The following is a 22,273-nucleotide window of genomic DNA, read 5'->3' on the forward strand; positions in this document are numbered from 1 at the left end:
CAATGCAGGTAGAACTCCCCCATCTGCGTGGTCCTTTCTGTGTTCATCATTTCATCTCCAGTCTGTCTCCCCAGAAGACCAGAAGCTCTTCCAGTTCCAGGACCACAGACTTTCGTCTTTACATCTCCCTAGAGCAGGGCCAGCCCCGTAGTAGGTGTCAATAAATGAGCACTCACTGGCGGAACAAATGCGTGGGTGGACAGTCGCAGGCCGAGGGCGCCCGTGCCAGCCCTCCTCCCGCACTGGGCACCGTGCTCGCCGCGTCCCTCAGAGCTGTAGGGTGCCCGACTGCTCACTCAGCCCTCAGCAGCGGGTAGGAAGAGACCTCAGCCATGTCCGTAGCTGCATAGCATGCTGGGAGCAGGCGGGGTGGGGGATACCAACCATGGTGGCCAGCTGGGGACATGAGGATGAAGCTGGTGTCTCCCTCGCCCCACCTGCCCCAGCCAGCTTCCCTTTGGATTGGGCATGCAGACTTCACGTTTTTCTTTCTTTCTTTTTTTTTCTTTTTACGGAGAGGTTTTTGCTATAGGGTGTGTGCACTCTCCAGAAAGAGAGAGACAGAGAGACAGAAAGCGAGAAATCACGCCCAGGGGAGATGGCCATGCCACAATCCCTTCTCCTCCATTCTCCTCTCGGGATCTTGGGCACGCACGCACACGCACCTGGTGTGAGTTTAAGCTACCGAATGTGAGACTCAAACCGCGGTCGACTTCATGGGAGTCCAGCGACATAGCCACTACGCCAACTGCTGGTCCCAAGTTGACGTTTTTCTAAAGTAACATTTTGTTGCATGCTAATTTACACGTCAGGCAATGCACCGATGTGAGGTGCACACCTCGATGGTTATCCGAGTATCCGCAGACGTGTGCAACCAGCACCCCAGCCCATCTCAGAACGTCTTCATCACCTCTGAAAGACACCCCATGTCCTTTTGCTATCCCCCCACTACCCCCACCCACGCCAGGCAGCCACGAAGCTTCTTCCCGTCCCTGTGGGTATGCCCAATCGGCACGTCTGTGTAAACGCAGTCACGTGACGTGGTCCTTTGTGTCTGGCGTCTCTCACTGAGCCTCACTTTTTTTTTTTCTGTTTTTTTCTGTTTTTTGTTTGTTTTTTGGTTTTTGTTTTTTGGTTTTTTTTGAGAGGTTTTTGCTATAGGGCGCATGCGCTCGCCAGACAGACAGAGAGAGACAGAGAGACAGAAAGCAAGAAATCACCCCCCAGGGAGGATGGCCACGCCGCAATCCCTTCTCCTCCGTTCTCCTCTCGGGATCTTGGGCACGCACGCACACGCACCCGGCGTGAGTTTTAAACCACTGGGTCCAGGACGTGAACTGCGGTCAACTACATGGGAGTCCAGCGACATAGCCATTACGCTAACTGCTGGTCCCTGGCACAGCTGTCTTAAGACCCGTCTCAGTGCTAGAGGTCTGCGAACACCAGCACACCCCACCCAGAGGCTCTGGGCTCTCCAGTGTTTCTGGTGAGTGAAGAGCAAGGCTCTTTGGGCCAGGCAGAGCTGTCCCACCATGTCTCCCCTCAAGCTGTAGACAAGGAGGCCACCCTAGTGCCCTCTGCCCTTGGACCATGCCCAGAACCCCGACTTGAACCCAGGAGGAGGGCGGAGACCCAGTGCAGAGACAGGGAGGCAGGTGGGCCTTGCTGTGGCCTATGCACAGAGGGCCCACTGTGTGGGTGACCAGCAGCCCCCAGACTGAGCCTACTCAGCTTGGCAGCAGGAGGAGTTTGGGCCCCACAGACACAGTTCCTTGGCCATCAGGGGAACATCCTGTGCAGGTGGAGGTGCTTCCCCCGGCCCAGCAGCGTCAGGCAGCACAGGCACGGCTCCACGCCAGGGCACGGCCAGGCCGGAACAGTAGCAGGACCCAGGCCCAGGCCCACAGTCCTAAAGACAAATGTGAGCTAAAGCAGGGACAAAGGAGACAGGCCCCGAGGCCAGGTGTCAGACTCGGAGATTGGCCCAAGAAGAAAGGACAAGCTGAGGTCAAGGCAATGACCGAGGCCGGAGCGCGGGTGCGGCCAGGGAGGGGCTGGAGGAGGTGTGGCCGGCAAGGAGCTGAGGGTGGCAGTGGCTCCAGGAGGAGATGGCCGAGCCCAGTAGCAGCAGCTGGGCCGGGCGGGAGGGAGAAAGTGGTCGGAGATGGCACAGTCTCCACCTTGCTGTGTGCCAAGCACGCCATGGGTGTCACACAGTGAAGGGAACTTTGATCTCGGGAAGGCAGAGGGTCTCGGGGAAGTCTGGGGAGAACGCAGCAGGGAGAGCCGTCCCTCCAGACTGCCTCCGGGCCGAGAGCCACTGTCTGGTGGCCTGGACCCCACTGGGGCAGTTGGTAGCTCCACCAGCCACAGCTTCAAGGCGGAAGCTCAGGCGAAACCTCCAGCAGACTGAGCCTGCACCCCAGCCACCCGGAGGGCATGCTTCTCCACCGCCGCCGAAACCTAGTGGCCAGTATACTTCAAGATCACGCAGCACTGCGGTTTTCACGAGTCCCGCTGCTTCCCCGAAGTCTACTGCTGGGCTTTCAGGGGCACAGACCACCCCAGCTGGCTGCTCTGTGTGACCCTGGCTGTTACTCGCCTTCTCCGGGCCTTGGTGTGCCCAGCTGACAAAAGCAGCCATCGGTCTTCTGCAGCATGGGGAAGATGGCAAGCGCCCGCAGAGCGGCTGGTGGCCGGTGTGCTCACCACGCTTAGACACCTCTAGAGCCCTTCCCGGGCTAAGGAAAGCCAGTCACCGGGTGGCAGGAAAGCAAGCTCAGCCTTTGCAGTCTTCCCTCCAACCCAGGCTTTGAGCCCTAAATGCTTCCAGGAGCCTCATAATCCTCATGCCCCTGAGCCTCTTGCCAAGGCGGGGAGGCCCGGGCAGAGTTCTGACTCTGAGGCGCTCTATTTTTAACTGGACGCGGCTTCCTGCACCACAGGCCATCGGCCTGGAAGCCGAGGTGGAGTGCCCTGTCAGCAGCAGTAAATAGCAGCGGGCAGAGAGACTGGCCGCCAGGAGGCCGGGGGCTGGACAGGTGGATGCCAACCGGCCGGAGTCTGTGCTAAGAGCACCACGACTCATCGCGGCTGTCCCTCGGGCCCTCCGTCGTTCCAGGAGGACTGGCATCCTCTCTGGCCTCTCCTAATGTGGCAAGTGTGAAGGTCAGGGAGGTGAGGGGCCTGTGCCCTGCCCAGCGGGGCCCCACAGCCAGGCCTGCCCGGCTCCCCCCAGCGTTAGGAGAAGTGAGTGAACCCTCTTACCTCCTCATGCAAAATCAGCCCCTGGTGCCTAGGCTGATCAGGACCGACTTGCCCTCCAGAGCAGCCATCCCCAGCAGCGTCCTCAATCTCTGAGCAGCTTTGCTTCGTTGCTGGAAGCTGGGGTGGTCCTGCCCCTGTGCCAGCTCCCAGGGACAGTGTCATAGAATGACAAGGTTGACCTGGAAGGGAGTACCCAAATGGAAAGTGTGGAGGCACTTTTAGCAGAAAAGGGCCGGCAGAGTGTGTGTGAGTGTGGGTGAGTGTGTGGGTGAGTGTGTGGGTGAGTGTGTGAGTGTGTGTTCGTGAGTGTGGGTGTGCACAGCACAGGGGTGCGGGCTCACAGCCACTCTCCATAGGCCATGAGCCCTGGGAAGGCAGAGACAGACTGTCTCGAACAAGCTGCTGCCTGCACCCTCCCAGGGCCAGGCCAGACGTGAGGGGTGTGGTAGGGGTCACAGTCTAGAAGAGATGGCTCCTCGTGGTGACACAGACACAAGGCCCTGGGCAGGAGGCATCCCTGAAAGTGTCCTGGGGGGCATCGTGACCTCTTCAGGGAGCCCGGGCACCTTGAGGGGGGGATGGCCACAGTACCTAGGGACCCGGCCCAGGGCAGGACCCCTGCCAGTAATAGCCGCCCTTCTGGGGCCACTCAGTGCCAGGCCCAGCCCGGTTCTGTGGCGTGCAGTGGACCACTTACCACAAAGCAGCTGATGAGGGAGTGCCGCTCCTGACCCTGCCAGGGCTCAGAGAGGTCCAGCTGCCGAGGGCGCCGGGCTGGCAGAGCCAGGGTGCCGAGTTCAGGCCACCCGGCTCTCCTCCGCTGTGACAGCAGCCTCAAGTCATCTATTTACTAACTCAGCAGATGTTTCCTGAACATCTTTCTTTTTTAGAGAGAGACTTTTGCAATTGGGCATGTGTGCTCAACAGAGAGACAGAGAGACAGAAAGCGAGAAATCACCCCTGGGGGGATGGCCACACCGCTATCCCTCCTCCTCCATTCTCCTCTCGGGATCTTGGGCACGCACTCGCCTGACGTGAGTTTTAAGCCATCAAGTCCAGGATGTGAACCGCAGTAGGCTACGTGGGAGTCCAGCGATGTGCCCATCCCGCCATCCGTGGGTCCTCTCGAACGTTTCTTCACCCAAGGCACTGGTTCAGTAAGGGGGACAAGACACACATGCATGTTGATAGCTCGACGACACGGGCCAGGTGATGGCACAGTGACGATGCAGCCCGCGTGGGAAGGTGCCAGCTTCCTGTCCTGGGGCCGTCCTGTACACACCAGCATGGCGGTCGAGGCCAGTTGAGACGCGCATGGAGTGCAGCCTGAGGATTCGGTTAGAAGTGTGCTCGCTCGCTCTCAGTGAATAAATAAATAAACTGGGACTAGGAGGTGGAGTAATGGTTACGTCACTGGACTCCCACATAGTGGACTGTAGTTCGAGTCCCAGACCTGTCAGCATAAAACTCACACCAGGGACATGTGTGTGCATGCCCAAAATCCCGAGAGGAAAGTGGGGGAGAAGGGATTGCAGCGTGGCCATCTCCCCCCGGAAGGGGTGGTGATTGCTCGCTTTCTGTCTCTATCTCTCTCTGTCTCTCCAGTGAGTGCACATGCCCTATAGCAAAAACCTCTCTAATAAGGAAACTAAAAATTAGACGTTAGAACAAGCCTGTGGTGTGGTGGTTAAGAAAGCTGGAACTGGGGCCAGCAGGTGGCGTGTTGGTTAAGGGCTCTGGGCTCCCACATGGCCGACCGTGGTTTGAATCCCAGATCTGGTGACTTGCTTTCTCACTTTTTGTCGTCCTCTCTCGCTCTTGCACTGTCCCTCTCTGGTCAAATTAAAATAAATACATAAATAAGGTGTTTTTTTTTTAAAAAAAACACTTTAAAAAAAGGGGGGGGGGAGAGCTGGAACCCACATGGCCCACTGAGTGGTTCAAGTCCAGAACCCAGCGACTTGAAAAACATGCCGGGTGTGTGCGTGCATGTCCAGAATCCCAAGAGGAAGAGAAATGGAGGGAAAAAAGATTTTCGTGTGGCCGACCCCCATGGGGGTGCTTTCTCTCTGTCCCTATCTGGTAAGCATGCACGGACTCTGGTAAAAATTAAAGAGAAAAGTTCGGCGAGGGCTCCCGCTCACCTTGTCACACACTGCCAGGCTCTCTCCACGCGCACTAGGGGAGATCCCGGTTTGCAAAGGAGCTGAGCGAGGGGAGGAGACTCCTGTCACCGAGGAGCCCTTTTCCGGAGGGGGTCTTTGCAAAGTTTGAAACCTGGGCCTCGCTGTCCTGAGGCCCTAGAATCTACCCTCCAAGACCTCAGGGTCTTGCTGCTACAAAGGCCACGGGCACTCTCCCACTCTCCGGGATGGGGGATTCCTTTGCCTCCAGTCCCCAGAGCCACACCCAGGCGTTGTGTAATAGGTACCCATGGAATCATGGTTGAAGCCGTGATTCTCTGAGAACCCCCCAGGGTCAAGGCATCCCTGCTCGTGGCCACAGAACAGGTGCCCCGCCTGCCCCCCCCTCCCGCCTCACACACACACACACACACACACACACACACACACACACACATACACACACGGCACTTAGGGAGCCAAGGCACATCTGCTGACAGCTTTGCTTCCTCTGTTTGCCAGGAGAGACCAGCGCACGCCAATGCCAATGTGGACAGCTCCGCGCCCCCCTCGGTGGCCCAGCTGGCCGGGCGGTTTAGGGAGCAGGCAGCTGCAGCGAAGGAGGTGAGTCAGGGATTCAGAGCACCCCCTTACAGGGTGATCGATGGAAGATGGAAGAAGGATCGTCAAGGATCGTCAAGCCTTGAGGCGGGGGAGGGAGGGAGAGAGGGAGAGGCTGGGTAACTACCAAATCAGGAAGAGAAGCCAGTGAGGGGTCCCTCTGAGTGTGAGGGATGTGCCCCCCCGCCAGCCACTGGCTTGGGGACAGCAAGGCGGAGCCCCACTGGATCTGGAAGAGAAAAGACTCAGAGGGGAGCTACTGGGACAAAGAGCCAGGGCCAGTGGCCCACGGTTTCAGGAGAGCCCCGGCCACCAGGAAGGCGGGGGAAGGGCTCGGAGACAGCAGAGACCAGGCTAGATTTTCCCCAGCGTTACTGCGAGGAGCTCGTTAGGGTGATGTGCGGCAGGAGGCTCCTCACGGCCGCTCGGGAGAACTTAGATGCCACGGCTTTTACATTTTTTTTAAGGTTTCTGCCATAGGGCACATGTGCATGCCAGAGAGAGAGAGAGGGAAGGTGAGAAATCATCCCTGGGGGAATGGCCACACCACAATCCCTTCTCCTCAGTTCACCTCCCGCGATCTAGGACACTTACGCACACGTGCCCAGCATGAGTTTCAAGCCTCCGAGTCCAGGACTCGAACTGCGGTCAGCCTTGTGGGAGTCCAATGCCCCAACCACGACAACACCTGCTGGCCCGCCCCCTGCTTTTGTGAGTGCACTGTGCTCCACTGTTGCCCTTTTGTCTGGAAAATCGGGCCATAATTTCCAGGCAGCCCAGCGACGTGATGAGAGTGGACGATAGTGTAGCCCTGATCCCAGCGGCCCCTCCTGAGGGCTGTTGTGACGCCATTTCCAAATGCTGGTTCAGGCCCATGAATCTCACTCAAAGGAGAAAGTTCTAGCAGGAAAGGCACAGGCGAGGAGAGGCCGGTAGTGGGTGTGGACAGACCACGAGTGTAACCTGCTAACCACATGCCTCTCCTCCACCACCATGCTGCACTCCAGCCACCTGAGCCCCGAAGCCGGCTCCCGCTTCCCTTCTCCTCCCTGTGCATGACTCTCTTCTCTCTGTGTCTGTCTGTCACCTCGCTCCAGACACCAGCCAGTAAGCCAGCCAGAAGGAAACCGCCCTGCTCCCTGCCCCTGCCCCTGCTCGCCCCCAGGGCAGATCTGGGCCCCAGTGGCGAGGAGGTAAGTGCTGCCCGTGGGGCTCAGAGGACGCGGCACGGGGGCTTCTCTCTCCCGCATGGCATGCTTCTAGCCCTCGAAATCTGCTCAGGGAATTTCTCCATGTCTGACTGGAGAGTGCGTCTCCTCTTCTCAGTGCTTGCTGTGGAGACTCCTCCTCCTCCATTCCCGAGCCTCCTGTGTACAGGAGCTGGTCTCCCGGCCGTGACACTCTGCAGAGGGGTCTGCGCACCATCGCCACAGCAGACGCAGGGCAGCAGCGTAGCCGAGGTCCCAGACCGCCCGCAGGTGTGAGGACGGGGAGGAGGGCTGTGCTCGCACAAGGCAGACCGTGTCATGTCAGACCAGGGCCCCGCGCTGCCTGGTCAGGGCTGGCCATTGTTCGGGCTCACTGGAAGAGACAGGCACACGGGGTCTTGGCCTGTGACGTGAATAGCCAGTGTCGCCGACATAGAGAGGGGCCTCGTGTCACCGCTCCCAGCCAGCAATGCGTCTGGCCTGCATGGCCACCTGCCCTTGTTTATCTGGCTGTCCCTTAACAGTGACTTCTGCATGCCCTACCCCAGCCCCAGAGACCCTTCCCTGTGGCCGTGATCCCTTCCAGAAATGAATTCACACCCTGGCACCCAGCCCAGGAGGCCAACCCCAAAATAGAGCCAGGAAGCCAAAGAGTGCATTCCTAAATTCCAGTTCAACTGCTTCTCTTCCCTCCCCTTCCTCTGGGGACCCGCATGAAGACCCGGCTTCCCGGGTGAGCCCGGGCAAGCCCCTTGGCGCCTGTATTTTCGCATGTGCAAAGGGCAATGGTCAGAGTGGACCAGTGGCTTCGAAACCTTTGCACCAACCCGTGGTGTAGAAGCAGAAGTCTATAGACAAGAGAGACTCAGGCTGCTCTCAGGCAGGTAGGGGAGTCTGAGCACCCTCTGCCCTGCTCCCACCAAACAAGGGGCTTACCCTGGGACAAGAACCCCAAGGAGCACAGACCTAGAACTCCGAGTTTCCTGTCGGCCTCCACGTGCCAACATTGTCTCCGTGGCTTTGTGGGGTCATCAGCCCAAATGTACCGACAACCTGCCTGTACCTAGGGTCAGCTTCTCCTGTGACCTTCCCCTCTGGGCTTGGGGTTCCCACAGTGTGGAACGAGCTGAGGCTGTGGCCATTCCGAGCTCAGTGTGAGGCTGTCCCCTGATGACCCGGCTATGCCCAGGAGAAGCCACTGCATCATAGGTCTGTCCCCTTAGCTGTAGCCGAAGGCAAGAACAATTAGTGGACAGAGCACGGGGGCTGAGCTGGGACTTTATTCTCTGCAGTACAAACCGAGTGAGGCAAGTCCGTGATCGGACGAAAGAGCACCATAGAAATAACCTCACAGATTTCATCCCTCGGGGCGCACCCCGGACACCAGGCGGCACATACAGCTGAGGGCTGCATGAGCAGGAGGGTGCATTATTTATCTATGTATTTATTCTTGAGAGAGATGTTTGCCATAAGGCGTGTGTGCTTCCAGAGAGACAGAAAGTGAGAAATCACCCCCCAGGGGATGGCCATGCCGCAATCCCTTCTCCTCCATCTCCTCTTGGGATTTGGGGCACGCATGCGCACACACGCCCGGCGTGAGTTTCAAGCTGTCAGGTCCAGGACTTGAACTGAAGTTGACCATGTGGAGTCGAGCACCTTGACCAGTGTGCCACCTGCTGGCCCCCGAGAGGGTGCATGTGGACTTCTAGTGCCCCCTAGACCAAGTGCAGGCTGTTTGCACATAGGCAGGACATTCTCTCCAGCGATCACCCGCTTGTCGTCTGAAATGTACACAGAAATGAAGCCAACAGCCGCCACACCTGCTGGGCTGAATAGAGTCACACCCGCACCTCCCCTGGGCTCCCCGGAAATAGACACAGAAACCCTACACCCCAGAGCTCGTGGCCTGAAGAAGGCCTCAGTCAGGCCACCCAGTGCACAGAGCTAGGGAGGGTTGCTTCACCCCACCCCTCTCTAGGCCTGCAGGGCTGGGGTGGCAGGGCAGCCCCTTGGAGAGCACTACTGATCACCGGGCCCTCCTGCAGGCGGTGACCTGGGCTTACCCCTCTGAAGGAACTAGCCAAGGGGGTGTTTAACGTAGCCACAGTTGCTGCTTTGTCTCTCCAGGCTGGAAAACAGTCCCACCTGGAAAGCCAGGCCCATAACTCCTAGGAGCGCCGGCTAATGCATGTATACAAACCCTCAGACCATAGGGACGGAGGCTTTCTCTAGCGCTGCGAGCACCTGCCGCGAGCCTCTTGTGGAACCATGGGGAGATGCTGCCACCTGCTGCCACTCCCAGGGACTGCATGGGCCGCTACTTGGGATCCTTCTGTGCTGTTCAAATCAGTAGCATTTTGGGTGCCTCAGCCGGGTCCTCTTACTGTCCTGTGGTTGAGGGGACGTGCCCATTGATGTCACCATCTTCAGAAGAGTATAGCAGGACATAAAGTCGGCTTCATCAATAAAACCATTGCTGCAGTTTCTAAATCAGCATCTTCAAAAACGCTGGCCCATGTGAAATTTCACCGTGAGACACAGAAAATGAAGACGCCCAGCTGGGACTGGGGCCCTTTGTGCTCCTCACAGAGGGGGCTGCTGGGAGCTGGTTCTGGGACAGGGCTGCCAGTGGCCTGGGCCTGGAGGGGCCTTCAAGCCGTGTTTCCCACCCCCCTGTATCTTGGCAGAGGAGGCTGGGCCAGGCCCTCCAGCCGGCTCCTGTAAAGCTGGAATTGCAGAAAGGGGAGTCTCCCGAGCCCCAGCCAAGGCCCACCGCACCCCCGCATGCCCCTCCTTGGTCACAGGGGCCCCCAGAGCTGCCTTTCTCCTCCCTGCACTAAAACACTGTCACCGCATTCTCCAAGTGGCTCGGACGTCTCAGGGACCAGGTTACCTTCCTGTGCTTCAGGAACATGGGGGCACGGGGCAGGTGGCACTTACTGGGAAATCCCACCCCGGCCTTGTCCGACATGTCGTCAGCTTTTTCTTCGTTGTCACCATGATGTCACTGTCACTGTCACACGTGGTGCAGGGAGTCAGTCTTTTTAGATAACGCAGAACCCAGAAGCACATGAGGTCTTGACAGACGTTTATGACAAACACCTGTGACGTATGGGCCAGGGACTGGAGGCCCCCAACCAAGTCGCGTTCATCCATCCACCTGCAGTGAGCCGGCACGGTGCCAGGACGGCAGGGGGCACTTAGAAAGGCCTGCTTAATGAGAACAGGCAACCGGTCTTTCAGAAGACGGCCGTTGTGAACAATGCCACTGGTGGTATTTTCCAGAACAGTGTGAGTTCAAGGGAGGAATTTCGCTCCTGTCTCGGCTTTCCTGCTGCCATGCGGCCTCCTGTTCAGTGTGTGATGGAGGCCAGCTTGCCCGCTGTCTTTGACCCCCTCCAGCTGTCGCTATTGTTGGGGCCGTGGGGTGCAGTGAGGCTTCCCTCACGGTGACGATGAGACAGTGTCTCCCCTGACTCCCTGGCACAGATTCCAGGGGTGTTGTTGCTGGGAACATGCGGGAGGGAGGAGGGGAGGCTCCTGATACAGCCCCAGGTGGGGTCATGGGCCTGTGGTCCTCGGAGGTCAGACACACTCTCCTCCCTCCCACGGCTTCGGGGCTGCAGCCAGAACCCACCTCTCTCGGCCTCACACGGTTTTGTCTGCTTGCTCTACAGAAGTCGCCGCCCAACGCCAGCCACCCTCCGAAAGTCAAGGTGAAGAGCTCACCGCTGATCGAGAAACTCCAGGCGAGTGGCAAGTGCAGACCCGGGCCCACTGCTGCTTCTGTCCACAGTGTGCTTGCCTCTAGGGCTCCCGGGGTGGCCCGTGTGTCACCTGGATGGTTGGCTCCTACTCACCTGCTAGGGAGTGAATAAATCCCCACAAAGGAGGAGGCTCTTACCATAGAGAGCGTGTGTGTGTGTGTGTGTGTGTGTGTGTGTGTGTGTGTCCGAATCCTGAGAGGGGGCTGGAGGAGAAAGGATTGCAACAGGGCTATCCCCCCCAGGGGGTGATTTCTTACTTAGCTCCTCCCCACCTTCTCTTTGGTGAGCACACATGCCCTATAGCAAAACTAATACAAATCATAAAACACCACAGGGTGAGGATCCCAGGCAGTACTTAACTGCTGCTCCCCAGGCCCCGCCCCAAGGAGTCTCTCACTGGGAGTCCTTTACTGCACCCAGCCACAGGGAGGGCAGACTGCACCCTAGGGAGCTCTAGGCTCCCAAGGCAGAAAGCGCTGAGGAAAGCCCCCTCCAACAGCCAGCTGAGGGGTGCAGCCCAAGACCCACCCCCACCTTGGCATTTCGAGAGCAGTGAGACGGTCTTTAACGCCCAGGTAAAGCCCCTCTGCCCTGAGGCTCCCAGATCCACCCCAGCACCTCAACTCCCTCCATGTCCGGGTGGCATGGGCTCGCTCTGATGCCATCTAACTTTTGCATTGAATCTGCTCCTTCTCACTGAGACTCAGCCTGTGTTACCCGTCATTAAGATCCCGATGCGGGTGCCAACCCCCAGCCGCCCAGGCTGCTTTACCGTCTGCAGGTCCTGCAGCACACGGCTGGGCCAGAAGAGCGGGGACAGAGGGGTGTCAGTCTGTTCAGAGTAGAGTAGCGGCGGGAGCGAGGACACAGGGGCCCGACTTTGGAGCTTGGGTAAGAAACTTAGGGAAAAAAGAATCCAGTACTCGAACAGGCTGTTGCCTTGCTAAAGGTCACAGAACTGTTTGGTTTTTTTGGGGGGTTTTTTGGGTTTTGTTTTGTTTTGTTTTGTTTTAAAGAATTATTTCATTGGGAACCAGCAGTTAGCGTAATGGTTATGTCGCTGGACTCCCACATAGTCGACCGCGGTTCGCGTCCTGGACCCGGTGGCTTAAAACTCACACCGGGCGTGTGTGCGTGCGTGCCCAAGATCCCGAGAGGAGAATGGAGGAGAAGGGATTGCGGTGTGACCATCCCCCCTGGGGGGTGATTTCTCGCTTTCTGTCTCTATGTCTCTCTCTGTCTGTCTGGCGAGCGCACACGCCCTATAGTGAAAAACCTCTCAAAAAAAAAGAGAATTATTTCATTGTATTTATTCATTCATTTATTTTAATTTGACCAGAGAGAAACACAGAAGGTGAGAAAGCAAGCCATTAGCTCCAGGACTCGAACCGTGGTCAACCACATGAGAGTGTCCAGTGCCTTAACCACCACGCCACCCAGGTCACAGAACTATGGAGTGAAAAACCTAGTATTTGGCGTCGGGTTCCTTGGTCTGGAGAACCCGCATGCCTCCCACAGCACCTCCCGTCCCTCGAGCCTCTCTACCCCCACGAGGGCGTCGGGAATGCAGAGGGCAGGAGGGGCCTGGATGCTGCGGAGGGCCTGGGACAGGACGCTTTCCTTGGCAATGGGTGGATCTGGTGCCACCGCCTCCCCTCCCCAAGCTCACGCTCCTTCGAGCTCTGGTCCCCTCTGGGTAACCGTCCCCCATCTCCCTCAGGGTGCATTCCATCTGGTCTCGCCTGCACTGTGACCCCCAGGTAGCACACACTGGGACTGGTCCTGTGGCTCCTGGAAGGGCCGTCTGTGGCCACCGCTCTGCTGGTCCACGGGAAGGAGCCACGCACAGGGAGGCTTGAGGGCCCCAGGCCCGGCGCCAGCCACCTTCCTGACGGGCAGTGAGAACAAAGCGTGGAGGTTGCGGCAGGGAAGGAGCCGCGTGCCGGCAGGCCGGGCTGCAGGAGGCAAGGGCGTCTGCCCTCTGTGCTTCAGCTGCTCTGAGCTCTCTGGGGTCAGCCCCCGATAGACCAGGGAGCCGGAGGGGACTGTGGATGACCATGGGGCAGGGTCATCAACAGCCTCCTGGTGCCTGGTCTCTACCACTGTGACACCAGGCCACTACCAAGCTGGAGCAGACCCTCACGTCTCCTCGCCCAATTTGAAATTCCTCCCCTCTTCTCCACAGGCCAACCTATCCTTCGATCCAGCGGCCCTGCTGCCCGGGGCCTCCCCCAAGAGCCCCGGGTTCAAGGCCATGGTGTCCCCGTTTCACAGTCCGCCTTCCACCCCCAGCAGCCCTGGCGTGCAGCCTCGGTCCGGCGAGGGGGAGGAGGTTCCCGTCAGCTTCGACCAGCCCCCCGAGGGCGGCCATCTGCCCTGCTGCACTAAGGTAGGTGGTAGCCCAGGGTACTGCCGTAGGGGCGCGGCCATCTAGAATCTTCCCTACCCATGTCCTGGAGAGAGGAGGGAGCGCCTGCAGAGGGAGAGAGAGAGAGAGAGGATTTTTAGAGATTTTTGCTATAGGGTGTATGCACTTGCTGGAGACACAGAGAGCCAGAGAGAGGGCAAGGGAGAAATCGCCCCCCAGGGGGCATGGCCACCCTGCAATCACTTCTCCATTCTCCTCTTGGGATTTTGGCCATGCACACATGCGCACCCAGCATGAGTTTCAAGCCACCGGACCTGGGACTCGAACCGTAGCTGACCATGTGTGAGTCCAGCACCACAACCACTATGCCTCCTGATGCCTTCTCCCCCTTTTTTTAATTGCCAGAGGGGCATGCATGAGAGAGAACTCTCTAATGGAGCATGGTCATGCCACAATCCTTCTCCCTCCATTCCTTCATCCCATTAGGATTTGGGGCACACACACACCCGTGCCTGGCATGATTTTCAAGCCTCCAGGGTCAGGATTCGAACTGCAGCTGGCCATGCAGGATCTGGCTCCATAACCATTCAGTCACCGGGCTGGCCTGGAGCTGCTTTTTATCAGAAGGGAAGCATCTCCTCTTCTTCATCTCCCAGGCTGCTTCTCCATCTCCTGTCCCTGCAGCTGAGCCAGTCACCTGGAAGGCAGGCCCTGGGGGATACGCACCATCTGTGCAGATAGGTGTGGTCGCAGCCACACAGATAGTTAATGTCACACACTGGAAACGGAAGCTGAAAGCCTGAGGGACTCACCAAAGGGTGGGCAGGTCACGAGGTTCCCAAAACATGCTGTTCCGAGGTGAATAGCCCTAGGTCCAGGGTGGACTCAGGTCACTCCTATCCAGACTGTCCCAATGAGAGGACATCCAAGCTGCTGCATTTGCCAAAAACAGATGTCCAGGCTCGCTTCTACTGATGCCACCCTGAGGTTTGAGGCTTCCCCACATCCCTGGCCCTGCAGGGGAGGTGGAACCGGAGACAGCCTAGAACGGCCCCAACAGGGACTGGCAAAGGTGGCAGGGCCAGGCCAGGGCCTGGGCTTTGGGACGAAGGATGGAGAAGTGAGATCTTGTAGGCATTCCAGGAAGTCCATCCAAGAGAAAAGGAAAGGTGTGTGGGCACAGGTGAGCCCAAGGAACCAAAGTGGAGGGAAGGCTGGGGCTGCTCAAGCCTGCAGCTGGGGCCGAGGGTCCTCCCACCCAGGGCATGGAGATCCCTAAAGGCAGACCGAACGGGCTGGAGGGCCTCGTCTTCTCGCAGGGCAGGGACCGTGGGCGAGGAGCTGCTGCTTGCCATGTTGCCACGGTACCTGGAATCCACTTCTGATGGCAGCAGGGATGTGCAGAAGTGTCCCTGGGCCCTACGGCCACTGCCCGGGCCTGGGTGAGGATGAGCCAGGCAGTCCTTATAGACCAGGTACCGTCCCAGCCTGAGAGGGAACAGGGGCTGACAAATACCCAAATGCACACCTGGGGAAGGTCCCGTTCACAGAAGTTTACATGTGAGTGCTTAAAGGAGTCGTCACGTGGCTGGCCTAGTGGTCACCAGAGCCAGGTCCACACGGCTGACTGCAGTCCACATCCAGACGGGTACGTGAGCTTGCAGGAAGGCGAGCCTGGCTGGAGCCCCAAGTCTCAGCGGGGTGGAGAAATGGAGGAGAAGGGATCATGGTGTAACCACACTCGGGGGGGTGCTTTCTCTCTCTCTCTCTCTCTCTCTCTCTCTGGCAAGCACATGTGCCCTCTGGCCATTACATAATTGAAAGGAAGGGAGGGAAGAAAAAAAGAGAGAGAGAGAAAGGGAGGGAGGGAGGGAGAAAGAAGAAGAGAGAGGGAACGAAGGAGCCCATCTCTGGAGTCCAGTAGGACACTGACGCGGATTTAGCCCTGAACTCCTGACAAAGCCTGGCTGAGGTGAGGCTGGGCTGACACACAGGGCCCAGGGCTCTGCCTGTGCGGGAAGTTCCAGCCCCCCTCGGTGGGCCTGCCTCCGTGGGCCACCTCCCAGACAGCAGAGCAGCTAGAGGCCAGCTGCCTGGTGCAGGCCCCCAATGTCCAACTCAGCACCTGGGCATCCCTGCAGCAGCTGGCCGGCTCAGGCCTCTAACCCTCTTCTCTGGGGCACCTTGGTGGAGGTGTGTGCTTGGCCTGTGACATATAAACAAACCTGTTCTCACTCAAAGACCCTCCTGATAACCAGCTACTTACAGGCAATTTATAAAAATTTAAAATAAAATGGCTGAGTGGGACACCAAGCTGGCTAATGTCCACCTGGGCAGTAAAACCATAGGGTTGCGTGGGTGTCTCCCAGAGGGTCTGCCGGGGTACTCTCCGCGAAGGCGCCACCTGTCACAGAGGGCAAGCAGGAGCTCAGCCCCTGGGACTCCGTGATCCGGGCCGGCGTCAAGCCCGGCTTTAGGCTGGGTGGGAAGACAGGCGCGTCCTCTCGGCCCTTTTCACCCGTGGATAATTTCCTTCCAGGTGCGAACGAGGGGCTCGATCAAAAGACGCCCCCCCTCCAGGCGCTTCCGCAGGTCTCAGTCCGATTGTGGGGACCTGGGAGAGTTCAGGGCCCCGGAGGCGGAGCCGTCCCAGGAGAACGGAGCCAAGGAGGAGAACGGGGACGGGGACGAGGTGTTCCCAGCCAAGGGCAAGACCCCCGGGTCACCCCGGGCCGGCAAGGCGGCTGCAGGGGAGAGCGCGGGGAAGCCGCCGCTGCGGAGGGCGTCCAGCAGGACTGAGCGGGGGCCCGACCCGCAGGACCAGCAACGCCAGCGCCCGACCCTGGCCCCGGAGGCCTCAGAGCCGCCCCGGAGCCCCAGCCCAGGAGCAGAGAACGGGTGTGGGAGCCCCGAGGAGGACCACCCCGCTGGAGAGGAGGCGGGGACGGAGAAGCCCGCGGAGGTGCAGGGGGAGAGGCCTGGCGTTGAAGACGGTGCACCAGGACGGGAGGGCCCTGATGGGAAGGACCTGGAGGCGGGGTCCGCGAGGGAGCAGCCCCCGCAGTCACCCTCCGGAGGAGCCGAGGGCCTGGAACACAACAAGGAAGAGCAGGGGGAGGATGCCGCTCCCGCTCCCGAGCCCGGCCTGGCCTCGCTGGAGACCGCCAGAGAGGTGCAGCCGCGCCCGCAGGAAGAGGTAAGAAGCCCGGCTTGGCCACGGGGGCAGAGGTGAACGCGCGGTGCTGGGCCCCGTGTGCCCGTGTCACCACCTGTCCCTGGGTCCCACGATGCCCAGTGTGCAGAAACAAAGGCACCAGGTCCCGCATCCCCGGGCAGGGACGGGCTGTCCTGACGGACAAAAAAGGGAAGCGGAGCTCTGCTGTTCCCAGCTGCTGGCCGCCTCCTCCCGGGAGCTCCAGGGTGTGTGTGGAGTGACCAAGCCTTTCTGCACCCAGCGGAAGGGGACGTGCCTCCCTAAAACTTCAGTCTAGCCCACGGGAACTGCAGCTCTTTGGGGTGCACTGAGCGGGTGGAACATGGCCCTGGCGGGTACGCCCAGGAGAACAAGTTGTGAGGAGAGGGGTGAGATGAAGAGGATGTTCTAGAAAGTGGCATCGTGGGGCATCATTCCCGCACAGCGTCCTTTGTCTGGGTCCACATTTACTGGCCCCGCCTCCCACCTGCTCCCAGGAAGCCCAGGCCAGGAAGTCCAGGCCAGCTACCTACTGTGCTCCAGGCCGGGAGCCCTGTCCTGCCTACACCGTGCACTGACCCACCCACCCCAGCCCAGGCCACCGCCTCCCCCGGAGGAAGCTCTCCGGATCCGGATCCGGGCTCTGCAGTTGTCTACACTGAGTCCGTTCTCTGCAGCAGCTGCCCTGTGCCCAGTGGGTTCATTTGGATCCACTGCTCTGTGATGAAGTTCCTATTTTCAAATGCGGGGACTTCTCAGGCTCCAGGGTTAGGACTGGCCCGCCCCAGCCCTGCTCTACCATGCAACCCTCCTGGGTTCTTCATGTGCCCGGAGCTGGTCCCCTGAGAGCTCACTGTCCCCAGCCAGGAACCCTCCTGTCCTGATCTCTGGGCACTTCCTGCGGGCTCTCAGGTCTCAGCTATGGGGCCCCTCAATGGCCCCTCCATCTAGAAGAACTCCGGTTACACCCTCCCACTACCCCCCTGTGTCAACCTGGGACATATCATTGCTTGAACATAATTGTTTTGTTAATTTTTTTCCTATTATCTTTCCCCACTCATCCCCAGCACCTATGAGGGGTCTTCAAAAAGTTCATGAAAGGGACCAGCAGTTAGTGTAATGGCTATGTCGCTGGACTCCTATGTAGTCGACCGAGATTCGAGTCCCGGACCTGGTGGCTTAAACTCACACCAGGTGCATGTGCGTGTGTGCCCAAGATCCCGAGAGGAGAATGGAGGAGAAGGGATGGCAGCTTGGCTATCCCCCCTGGGGGGTGATTTCTTGCTTTCTGTCTCTCTGTCTCTCTCTCTTTCTGGTGAGCATATGCACCCCATAGCAAAAACCTCTCAAAAAAAAAAAAAGTTCATGAAAAAACCACGTATTATGAAGTAACGGTATGTAGCTTTTAAAATTCCCTGCACCAAGTCATGCTTCAGCTCCATTAACTCATACTTTCATTTCATTTTCCATGAACTTTTTTCAAGTTTCTTTATACTTAAGAACTTGGAACATAGATTCTTCAAATATTTGTGTTTTTTTGTTTGGTTGGTTTTGGAGAAGTTTTTGCTACAGGGCACGTGCACTCGCCAGAAAGACAGAGAGACAAAGTGAGAAGTCACCCCCTGGGGGGATGGTCACAGCCCAGTCCCTTCTCCTCTGTTCTCCTCTTGGGATCTTGGGCACACACACACATGTGCCTGGCGTGAATTTAAGCCACCGGGTCCAGGACTCAGACCATGGTCAACTACATGGGAGTCTAACAACATAGCCATTATGCTAACTGCTGGTCCAAAAATAATATTTGTTAAGTGAATGTCTGAATTTATTTATTTTTTTAAATTTTTGCCATCGGGCACATGTACTCACTGGAAAGTGTCAGGAAGAGAGAGGAAAAGCAAGACCCCCCCCTCAGGCATTGTCACACCACAGTCCCCTCTTCCCCCATCTCTCCTTCCTATTGGGACTTTGGGCACATACGCACACATGCCTGGCATGTTTCTCAAGGCAGTGGGTCTGGGACTTGAACTAAGCAGTCAACCATTTGGGATCCAATTGCCTTAACCACCAGGCCATGGGGCTGGTCCGTGAATTTAAAGAGCAGATGTTGCTTCACCCAAAAGAAATGCTTGCTAATGTAGAAGTGCAAGTATGAGAGCTTGACGTGTCTGTGGGGGCTTCCTGGGGCCCTCGCATTGTCCTCACTCAAACTACTGGGTTGTCAGAAAGGCCACGCTGCGTTTTCGCATAGGAAAACAGAAAAAGATGTCACGACTTTCCTGACGGCCCAGTAGATGAGGGAGAACAAAGGTGAGTTGCGAAGCTTCGCGAGATACGATGGACCCTCTGGTTGGGCGGTGAGGCAAAGGTGCTTCTGATTCCTTTAACGCCTTCCTTTCTAAATGAGCGACGCTTAGAATCCTCTGGAGCCCAAGGACTCTGCCAAGTCCCTGGAAGGCAAATGCACGCCTCCAACCCTCAGTCCTCTCGCGGTTGCAGGCGCTGGGTCCAAGCAGCCTCCTGCTCATGGCTCCCACGTCCCCTTTCCTGGCCAGGAGGCGCCTGCCTCACCACGAGGCCCTCCCGTCTCACCTCCTGCATGGTCGGGTTCTGAAGGGCAAGTTAGCTGGGAAGGGGGTTGCTTCAGGTCCCCGGTGGGACAGGGCTCCCGCAGACACTCTGAGGCCCTGGGCAGGCTCACTGGTCATCTCGGAAGCCTGCACGCCCATGTTCCTGACGGCCTGGGAGGGAAGGGTGGCCGGCACCCGGGGCAGCCCCGCAGTCCTTCTCCATCCCCGACCCTGAGATGCAGACTGGACGCCATTGGAGCCCAGTGCTCTGGTTCCAAGAGGAAGACACTGAGGCTCCAGAAGGGCCAGGAGCTGTCCAAGGTCACAGAGCTCGGGCGATGCTGACATCCCGGGCACGAGTTCTAGTCATCATAATATCACGCTTACCAATCACCTCTGCACAGGCCAACCACGGCCTGCGGGCAAGGGAGCCCCCGCCCATCTGGCTGACTGGGATTTGAACCCAGCCCCAGTGGCTTAAAAACCACATGCAGGCATGCCCCCATACTAACAGGGTGGGGAAATGAAGGGATACAGGGCGGCCACACCCCATCGTGGGTGCTTCTCCTCCCGCTGTCTCTCAGCTGAGCGTGTGTGCCCTCTGACAAAAACGAAACCTCGGCTTGCTTTCGCGAATCTGGAAGGGGCACTGCCTCCGGCTCTCTTTGGTCCTCAAGCCTGGTCAAGGTCTGATCAGAATGCCTCAGGGCCAAAGGTCCGCCAGGGAGAAGCAGTGTGACAGGCCTGCTCACGGGCTTCCCAGTGGCGATGCCGGCCCAGGGCCCTCCGTCTGGTAGAGGCAGTGCCAGACAGACAGCAGTTTCCACGCCGACCTATCCCCATCTTGTTCCTTGGTCGGTAGAAATTTTTGAATCAGATAAATTAATTTTAGTTGCATTCATTTCATCAACATTTAGCAAGTACCAGGTATCTCCAGGGCTGCAGAGATGAAAAAGACAGAGCCATTAGGCCAGCAGGTGGCGTGGTGGTTAAGGTTAAGTCCCACATAACCGACTCCGTGGTTCGAGTCCTGGACCCAGTGGCTTGAATAATCATGCTGGGCGTGTGTGTGTGTGAGTGCCAAAAATCCCGAGAGAATGGAGGAGAAGGGGTTGTGGCATGCCTGTCCTCTCCAGGTTGGGGGGTGATTTCTCACTTTCCCACTCTGTCGTTCCCTCTCTGTCTCTGGAGAATGCACCTTATAACAAACTTAAAAAGAGAAAGAGAGACAGAGGCATGAAAAGTAATGACGAGACAGTGGAATAAAAGGATTCCGCCCCAAACCTTGAATGGGAAGCCCTTAAAATACAGCCATGCATTCTTCAAGAGGAAGCAGGAGGCGTGTCCCTCACTGCCAGGGCGCCAGGCGAGTGAGCGTCCTGTGGGGGACCTGCTGCTCACCGCCCCTCTGGTACTCATGTGTTGTGCAAAAGAGTGCGCTGTCCTGGGCCCCTGGTCCTGGGCAGGCTGGGCACATCTGGTCGGCACGCGGGATTCCACGTAGGAGAAAGAGGACAGCGAGTGAGATCCAGCCCCGGGACTTACATCGACGCGGCACCGTGTCTCCAGCACACACGTGCACCCAGTGATGGGCACCAGCCTGCCGGACATACTCACACCGGCGTTCGGGAGGGTCCGGTCACACCCAGCCTGCAGTGCGTAGGCGCTCTGGGCCTCCAGCTCCTCCGCTCTCCTGCCCCACTCCTGGCACCCGAGGCTCTGCCCTGGGCTGACCCGGCTGTCTCTCGGTGCTCACTACCTTCGTTACTGCCTCCTGGGCTTTCCCATTTTTCTGCCCCTCCAGTGACCTGGGCGGGAGCTGAGTCTCGGTGCAGGCCTTTTGCCCCTCCGTCCTCTCGGGGCCCCACATTCCCACCCAGCCCTCCCCAGATCCTGACGTGCCCTTCTCTGAGATCTCTCCCCTTCTCAGCATGGCCACGACCTGTGGCAGCCTTTCTTCCTCATCTGGACAATCACGATTCACTCCAGTTCACTCCAGACACATGGTCCATACTCGCACCAAATTCCCTGTCCTGGAGAGGCCACCTCAGCGTCTGCTCTCCTACCCGAGCCCTCACCCTGCACAGCGGCCGGGTTGCCCTCCCTGTGCTCAGCTCTGCCAGAGGCCTGGGCTGTGCTGCGCCTTCTCCTGCTGCCCTGTGCCCGGCCCATGACTGCCACCCAATAGGCAGTGCGTCCTCCCGCCCACCCTTCTGCCCCTTCCAGAGTGCTGGCACCATCCATGGAAATTGCTCATGGCCGGTTTGGGCCAGGCCCCTACCACTACCTGGAAATCCTCTCCCCCAGAATCACCTCTCTAATCTCTGTCCCCTCCACAGGCCTTTCCTAATGGCCTGGGACATGCCCCAGCCCCTCGTGCACCTGTGTGCTGTCAGTACAGCCCTCCACGGTGATCCACGTCACCCCCACCTGGACCTGGGACAGCGGAAACATCCATTTCTCAGCTGGAGGATGGGGTCAGGAGGCCCAGGCCCACACAGCTCCCGGCGTGGGGGAGCTGAGTAATACCCTGTAGATGCATGCTGGGTCAGCAGCTCCTTTGCTGTCCTTTCCTGCAAAGACCTTCTATTTTTAACGCTTTCTGTTCTTTTTTTCCACTTTTGTGCTGCCCAAGAATCTTTTTTTTTCCCCTTTGGAGAAGTTTTTGCCATAGGGCGTGTGCGCTCGCCAGACAGAGACAGAGAGACAGCGAGAAACCACCCCTCGGGGGGGATATGGTCACACCACAATCCCTTCTCCTCCATTCTCCTCTCAGATCTTGGGCATGCACGCTCACGCGCCCGGCATGAGTTTTAAGCCACCGGGTCCGGGACACGAACCGCGGTCGACTACGTGGGAGTCCAGCGACATAGCCATTACGCTAACTGCTGGTTCCCAGTCTGCCATTGTTTTTATTGTGACCCCAGCCATACGTGTTGAGCATCAGGATTCTCCCACCCTTTCTTCTGCTCCCAGGTCGACACTCCTGACCAGGACACTAAAATGTGAAAGTGCACCCAGCCCTAGTCATGACGCTGCTGGGGACACCTGTTGGGGGGAGCAGCGACAGGCACCATGGATGAAGCCGTGGCCGAAGCAGGACACCCCGAGGGCTGGCGGCGGGCGCGACTGGGGGGGGGGGCGGCCCGGCCGCCCCCC

General features: G+C 58.4%; 1 protein-coding gene across 1 annotated transcript; it reads left to right on the forward strand.

The window, feature by feature from the left end:
- The first annotated feature begins 815 nt into the window (after positions 1 to 815).
- RCSD1 (RCSD domain containing 1) lies at positions 816 to 21,829 on the forward strand. Its single transcript, XM_027771251.1, has 7 exons — positions 816 to 998; positions 5,913 to 6,014; positions 7,109 to 7,204; positions 10,897 to 10,968; positions 13,172 to 13,375; positions 15,894 to 16,550; positions 21,454 to 21,829. The coding sequence occupies exons 1-7, from the start codon at positions 816 to 818 to the stop codon at positions 21,526 to 21,528; spliced, it is 1,389 nt and encodes a 462-aa protein (XP_027627052.1). The 3' UTR covers positions 21,529 to 21,829.
- Positions 21,830 to 22,273: the final 444 nt, after the last annotated feature.

Source organism: Tupaia chinensis, unplaced genomic scaffold (assembly GCF_000334495.1).
Source record: "Tupaia chinensis unplaced genomic scaffold, TupChi_1.0 Scaffold000198_1, whole genome shotgun sequence".
NCBI lineage: Eukaryota > Metazoa > Chordata > Mammalia > Scandentia > Tupaiidae > Tupaia > Tupaia belangeri.